The sequence below is a fragment of the Citrus clementina genome, unplaced genomic scaffold (assembly GCF_000493195.1).
Source record: "Citrus clementina cultivar Clemenules unplaced genomic scaffold, Citrus_clementina_v1.0 scaffold_2, whole genome shotgun sequence".
In the NCBI taxonomy this organism is placed as follows: Eukaryota; Viridiplantae; Streptophyta; class Magnoliopsida; order Sapindales; family Rutaceae; genus Citrus; species Citrus x clementina.
The window spans coordinates 27,969,422-27,976,751 of record NW_006262688.1 but is presented as its reverse complement, the minus strand read 5'-3'; the positions used below and the strand labels follow the sequence as shown (position 1 = coordinate 27,976,751).

The window sequence follows — 7,330 nt, the reverse complement described above, 5'->3', positions numbered from 1 at the left end:
GTAGTGGGTTAAAAAGTAGTTCATACACGTCAACTTCTACCCCGCAAAATACTGAACATTTATTCACCTGGGAGTTGGGAGTTGGATAATTTCTTCTACACATTTTTCTTACTTTTTGCAAGTCTTCAACCAACCATATAATTTTTACTTTTTAACATTTTATCACCCTACCTAGCAAAAGTTACAGTTTCGTAAGAATTTCAAAAATCTTACCAACAGAGACCATCAATGGACATCAATAGATAGTTCATAGTGGGGCTACGCTTGGATCAAATAATTAATGAATTAACGTTACAAAGGCAGAGTGGACCATGTCTTTGGCATCTATCAAATTGTCATATACATTCTCAAAGATGGTAAAGTTTGGCATGCAATTATAAAGTGCACTTTCTTCCAAGACCATGCAAGTCGTAGTGGAGTAGCTGTTGCTGTTCACAGCATGCTTCTTAAAAACTTCATGCTGCTCGGTCAAAACTCAAAAGCCACCCTATTTTTTCAGTCCCCTCTCTTTTATGCCTATAGGGTTTCCTCGTTTTATAGCACCTAATTAAAATGACATATAACATGTGAAAGTTATTATATTTGTACCACATATATCATCTATTGTGGACTTTCTAACTTTAGTTTGTCTTATTATTTTAATATCAGATTATATTGTAAATGGGCAATGAATAAATTGCTGGAATTATTCATTTACCCTATATAAAACACTAAACTTGAGCATTTTGACATTTCGTATACAAAAGTGGTAAGCAGAACGCCTTCTGATGACACTACTTACATATCACAGTCCAAAGACCAATAAGGCAACTACTGTGTTTTTGTGTGACGATATCAGTATCCAAAGAAGATCAAAGATGGGACCCAGATAAAAAGAGTGTAGATCATATATCATAACTCCATCGCATGGGATCCAAAATATGTGGAACCCATGACATTGAAGATCTTACTTAATATTTCACATTAAGATTGTATCATACCCTCTTTTAGTTTTCCTCAGAAGAACCTCTCTTTCGGAAAGAACACCCCAAAGGATAAAGAAAACTTGTGAGAAACTGATCTAAGTTCTAACTCCTTAACACGGACAGCCATTAATATTCTATCGTGTAACAGAGTACAAGATTTTATTGTACAGTTCATTAATACACTACCCTGCAACGGAATAGAGGATTCTTGTGCAATCCACTAGTTTTTTTAATATTAACTTATTAATAGTTTAATTTTTAAACCTATATTTTTTCCACAACATAAAACACTTCAAACTACCGCACCTCCTCAGGATGGTATCACACGGGTTTCTCAAAAGGTCAGTGGCAGTTAAAGCAATAATAATGCGAGCCCAAGAAATCAGACAGACTTGATTCAGAAGCAAAGGTGAGGGGGAGTACTTAAAGAGAAGATAGAGAAGAGAATTTAAAAGGGCTTTTCTTTATTATTTTTTCAGTAATATTACTTCGGACAGAATGCAGATTGTTGCAGGCGTTAGGGAGCAAGTAATGATGGAACCTAACACAGCCAACACAGGCTATATATTAAAACCCTAGTAGGGACTTTTTCTTTTTCTTGTTTTTTTGGGTTAGAGCATTTGTGTGATTGCGTGATGTTTGCTTTTGCCTGCCTCTGGCTCCTGGCTTCTGAAAAAGTAATAAACAAAGACTAAGCCTAAATACGCGAGGACCAAAACTCAAAAAAGCAAGCAAGCAACGAAACAAGAAACAACAATCCCCCATACAAGTTTTGTTTGGGAATTGTGAACAAAAGAAAGTGTTTAAAAAGTCGACTTTTTCTCCTTTGCTTTTGGTCTTTTCTAGTTTAATCTCACATTCAGCTTGCAGACTTTTCAGAATCATCAAGAATGGTGAAATTGTGTTCAAGAAGTTGTTGAATTTTCTCTCCTTTGCATGGTTGAGTCCTTTAAGTTTGGTTTAATTTTATCGGAAGGATATTTTTTACTCTGGCCGGTGGAACTCCATGTCTCCATCGTCATCAATACCGAGTAGTTAAGAGGGTAAAGTGCAGAACCCAATAAGAATCTTGTATGGGCCATGCATGTAATAGACACAGGCAAACATCTGCGCAGAGTATCAAATGTCCAAATTCTTGGCAGAAAGCAGCTTTTGCAAGAAGCATTTATTGGAAATAAGTGATTATTTTGGTAAGGATTTTAGAATTTTCAATAAATGAACTACGTGTTCATTTTTTTAGTTTGTTTATATAATTTAAGATGTTATTAAAACATCGTTAAAAACTAATCGCTTATGAATGGATCATTAATTTTCTAAATACAAAACATTTGAATTTTAGCTTTTCCTAACTCATTTTTATACTCTAAAACATTTATTGGCGATGTCACCTACAGGATAAAAAGTTCATATTAAAAAAATATATCATAATCGATTTAAAAAATTGTAGATTTATATATATATATATATATATATATATATTTTTTTTAAGTAGAGGGGTGGATAAAGTCAAAATTTTAATTTTTTATTCTCTCAAAAATTCAAATTCAATTGTTCAATTAATAAAACTAATTAAATACCACTTGATCAGATCCTAGAAGATATATAAATTTGCAAAGTTAATTATAAGAATTAGTAAAGTGAGGAGTGTAAATGACATACTGATTACAAGCGAATGAAAAAGTTTTAACTCTAATTTTGCTTTCAGTGGACCATCAAACATGGTCTCCAAACTCCAAATTGAAAAAATCAAAATCAAAATCCTAGATGCATGTTTGTACTCTCACGGGGATATAAACCGATAAGGTATTGAATGAATGGGCAGAAAATGAAATAACGAGGGAGCATGAAGAAATAATACTAATTTGAAGGGTGTCAATGAAAAATGACTTCAACTGAAGAAAAAACTTTTCCTCGTAACTGAGACCCGAATTGTCGAGCACACACCAGTGGACCCACGAGTCACGGGGACATCGTCAGATACGTGATATAATAATAATATCGTGTTACGTTACGTTACGTTATTAGCAATTTATCATGACCATTAATTTATCACGGGAAGCACAACTTAGCAAAATGGTCTTAACTGGGCCAGGCCCACATGATTAATTGTATTAATTGACCGGTTATTTGATCAACCTCCATCCAATGCGTTTAAAATTTGTGATTTAAAGCTAATTTTCGAAGCTGTGACGTGATTTCGCAAATTTGAATTGTGCAATTTTTTTTTATATCATCTTCTTTCTTCTTTTTAATTCTTATATCATCATATTATTTTACATTTATTTTTTAATATTAATCAATTGTAAAGTGAGAAGAAATGAATTTTATGATAAGACTATAGTTATGTTAGAGCAAATCTATAGTGGAACACGATTTCAACCACACAAGTAAAATGATAAAAAGTAAAAAATTTATTATAACTTTGATCATGTGGTTATGAAATGGTGTTGTATCGTATAATAACTCCAACATAACCAAACCCTGACGATAAATGTCATGATTTCATTGAACGGATTTCAATGTAATTATCAAGATTTTCTCTTAAAATCAGAAAATATTGGATTAATCCCATAGAGAGAGAAAATTTATGATACATTTATGTCAACCTATAATACTTAAAAGTCATTATTTGATTACTTTTACAATTTTTTTGTCATCGTCACGTTTGAATCACTCGCAAGAAATGTTGAAGTTACTTGTAGGTTGTAATTAGATTACTTATAAGTGATCAATTGGACTTCATCAGTACTTCGTATTAACATAGGATCGTGGAAATCTGAATATTTGACCAAACATTTCCAATATATTCTAATCAATTAAACATATTCAATGAGTAAGATTTAATGGATTGTGGTTCTTCTCATGATATTATTTAGTTAATATATAACTTCAGTGCTAATCACTAAATATCACAAAAATTTACGATGTGTGCAAGCGTGGGAACTAGTACTCACCAAATCATCTTCCCATGTTTAATATATTAATGATGCATCTACAAATAATTTTGTACAAGAAATGTTATACAAAGAAATGTGGCATATTATTATTGGTTGAATAAAAAAAATATGATAAAACCCAAATGATTAATTTTTATTATATTTTTCATGTCAATTTATGCAACATTATTTGCACAATCATTTGTGGCTTCATGATGTTAATAATTAAACTGGGTTAGAATTATTTCTTGATCTTATTTTTATTGAGTAAAAATACACGTGAATGATTGGTAGTTAATAAATAAATAAATAAATAATAAAATTATATTCATATATTATTATTTAAAAATATATGATATAAGATCTTTAAAAACTCGTAAGAGTTCAAAATAAAAAGAAAATCTTTACCCATTTGAACAAATTGACTTGAAAAAAAAAAATGAAAACCATTATGGATTGGTGTCCAACGAACTGCCCAGAGGAAAGTGAAATATTATGATCCCAATCAAACAATATGTTAGAGCGAGAATCAAGACTTAGTTAGACAAGCCCGTTGGGCTCAAGAATCAATGAACTGACTACCATAAGAGAAATAAGTTCGAAGTTTGAAACAACCAATGCACTGCTCGCAAACAAAGCTCAAACACATTAATCAACTTTTTCTCGATTTCAAGAAGTTAAAAAAGAAAAATAAAAAACGCTTTTACTTACTTAACTGTGACAAGCAAAGCAGCAGGGACAGGGATAGAAGTCGGCCTGTCAAGTCGCTGTTCTTCTTTTATCGTTTTTCGGCTCAGTTTTTTAAAGTTAAATCACATCATTTCAGTACTCAGTTAGCCACTAGCTACCACCATTTCTACCTCTCTCTCTCTCTCTCTTTTTCTTTTTTCAGTTTACTTATATATCCTTCTTCCAACTCTCATTTCTATCATGACTTTTGTCTCTCTTTGCTTCTGCTACTAATGTCAATATAATTTTTATCTCTGAAGCACCAAAGCCCATGTGCATTTCTTTTGTTTGCTTTTTGAACAACAACTACAAGAAGAGATTACAGCAAAGTAAAGAAAGTGGAATCTATTTTCTATTGTTTTAGAGCTAACAAACCCCACTAGCTTTTAGGTGAGTGTTTTAAACTTTTCCTTATTTTGCTTTGTAGGCTTTCGTTCACAGTACAAACAGGTAGCACCCTGAAGTGAAGAAATGACTAAAGAAGAAGACTTTAAGCTTCTCAAGATCCAGGTCTTTCTCTCCTAACCACATTCTCTTTTTATCTTGTTTATTTATTTATTTTTAAAGTCTCTTCTTCTTTATTGTATTTCTTTTTGTCCTAGCAAAGTGGATAACGTCTTTTCCTCAAGAATCTTTCTTCATGTTTTTTGTTGTTTGCTTTGTCTGCAGACCTGCGTCCTCAAAGTGAACATCCACTGTGATGGCTGTAAGCAGAAAGTCAAGAAATTGCTTCAGAGAATTGAAGGTGCTCGCTTTCTTATCACTTTCTTTCTTTCTTTCTTTTTTTTCCCCTCTAAACAGGTGTTGCACTTTTGTTCTTTGTGGGAGACCTATTTGTGGAATGTTTTGCCTGCTTTTTGGTATTTAGTATAATTACTTTTCTGAAGTGGTGTTTGGTTACTGGGAAAATGTATGAAAAATTACTAGGAAATATGGTTCTGCATGATAGAAAAATACCTATTAACTGAACCTAACACTTTTACCTTGACCTTAGGGAGGTGTGTTTCCCAAGTTGGTTGCTGTACTTTCATGGCCATGGCTTACTACTGGTTGTGTAGTTCTGCCATCATTTCCTGCCACTATTGCCTTGAATCATCTCACTCTCTAGGATTTAGATAATAAGAAAGACGATTTCTCTTTGTGAATTATTTATGTGAAGTATGATGAAATTCATTGATGGTCTGGTTTGACCAATTTTTTAACCTTAATTCGTAACGAGTACTGGCACCTTTGGAAGTCTTGATAAGTGATAACCCAGAAATTAATGATCTGCTTCTTGTTCGTCACTAGAGGTAATAGGACATAGGTTTGTGGAATGTCCTAAACACAAGTCTTAATAAATTGTCTTTATGCATGTCTAATTTATTTGCATTTGTATTTGTCTCCTTTGTTACAGGAGTTTACCAAGTAAATATAGATGCAGAGCAGCAGAAAGTGACAGTTTCAGGAAGTGTTGATTCTGCAACATTGATCAAGAAACTGGTTAGAGCAGGGAAGCATGCTGAGCTTTGGTCTCAGAAATCCAACCAAAACCAGAATCAAAAGAACAACTGCATCAAAGATGACAAGAACAACAACAAAGGCCAAAAGCAGGGTTTGATGAAGGGCTTTGAGCCCCTCAAAAACCAGCAGAAGTTCCCCACATTCATCTCTGAGGACGACGATGATTATTTTGATGATGATGAAGAAGACTATGAAGATGAACTGTCGTTTCTCAAAGCAAACCAACTGGGTCAACTTGGTTTACTCAGGCCGCAAGCTATGGATGCAAATAATGCAAAGAAAGCTGTCGGGGCCATGGCTGCTGCTGCAGCCTCCAACACTAATAATAAAATGAACAACAATGTGGGAAATGGAAATGCCGGAAAGAAAGGGAACCCAAATCAGAATGTGGGAATGAAGGTCATTAATCCTAATGGGATTGATCAGAAAACCATGGAAGCTCTGAAAATGAACAATGTTTTGAATGGTGGAAACATCAATGGTGGTGGTGGTGGTGGTGGTGGTGGTGGTGGGGATGTCAAAAGGGGAAATGATATAAATGCTATGATGAATCTTGCTGGATTTCATGGAAACGGTGCTAATATTCCGTCCGCTGCTGCTGCTTTAAGAGGCAGTGCCAATGGCTTGAATGGGTTTCAAGCGGTTCAACCCAACAATGGTTTTCAGAATTCCACTGCAGCAGCAGGATTTCCAAATGGTACAGGTCAATACCCCCCATCAGCCATGCTCATGAACATGAATGGAATGAACCATCCATCACAAATGATGATGAACATGAACATGCAAAACAGGCATGCCATGCAACAACCCCAGATGATGTATCATAGGTCCCCTTTTGTTCCTCCAAACACTGGATACTACTATAATTATAGCCCAGCTCCATACTCCTATCCTGAGCAACCTAATTATAGCGGTGACCACTCTGTAGCATCAGCAACAACCCATATGTTCAGCGACGAGAACACAAGCAGCTGCTCCATAATGTAATGAATACAAAAATAGATATATGTAAAAGGGAGAGAATGTTGTTTGTTTGACTTGAAAATTCTCTCTCGGTAAAGCAAGTGGCAGTTGCTTTTTGACTGTATTTGGACTAGTGTTGATGTCCTAGTGATTCTCTTATCAGTGTGCTTGTGTAGTTGTTAACATCATGATGTCTTACTTCTTTATCTAATTCCAGCTCTATCTGCTTTGGTT

General features: G+C 34.2%; 1 protein-coding gene across 1 annotated transcript; it reads left to right on the top strand.

The window, feature by feature from the left end:
• The first annotated feature begins 4,752 nt into the window (after window positions 1–4,752).
• LOC18053565 (heavy metal-associated isoprenylated plant protein 37) lies at window positions 4,753–7,330 on the top strand. Its single transcript, XM_006448227.2, has 4 exons — window positions 4,753–4,959; window positions 5,058–5,140; window positions 5,300–5,375; window positions 6,027–7,330. Exons 2-4 carry the CDS (start codon window positions 5,102–5,104, stop codon window positions 7,118–7,120), a joined length of 1,209 nt encoding a protein of 402 aa, XP_006448290.1. The 5' UTR covers window positions 4,753–4,959; window positions 5,058–5,101; the 3' UTR covers window positions 7,121–7,330.

Coding starts and splice junctions, on each gene's coding strand:
- LOC18053565 (XM_006448227.2), top strand. CDS start 5,102: ATGACTAAAGAAGAAGACTTTAAGCTTCTCAAGATCCAG. Junction 5,141..5,299: donor TTAAGCTTCTCAAGATCCAG/GTCTTTCTCTCC, acceptor CTTTGTCTGCAG/ACCTGCGTCCTCAAAGTGAA. Junction 5,376..6,026: donor ATTGCTTCAGAGAATTGAAG/GTGCTCGCTTTC, acceptor CCTTTGTTACAG/GAGTTTACCAAGTAAATATA.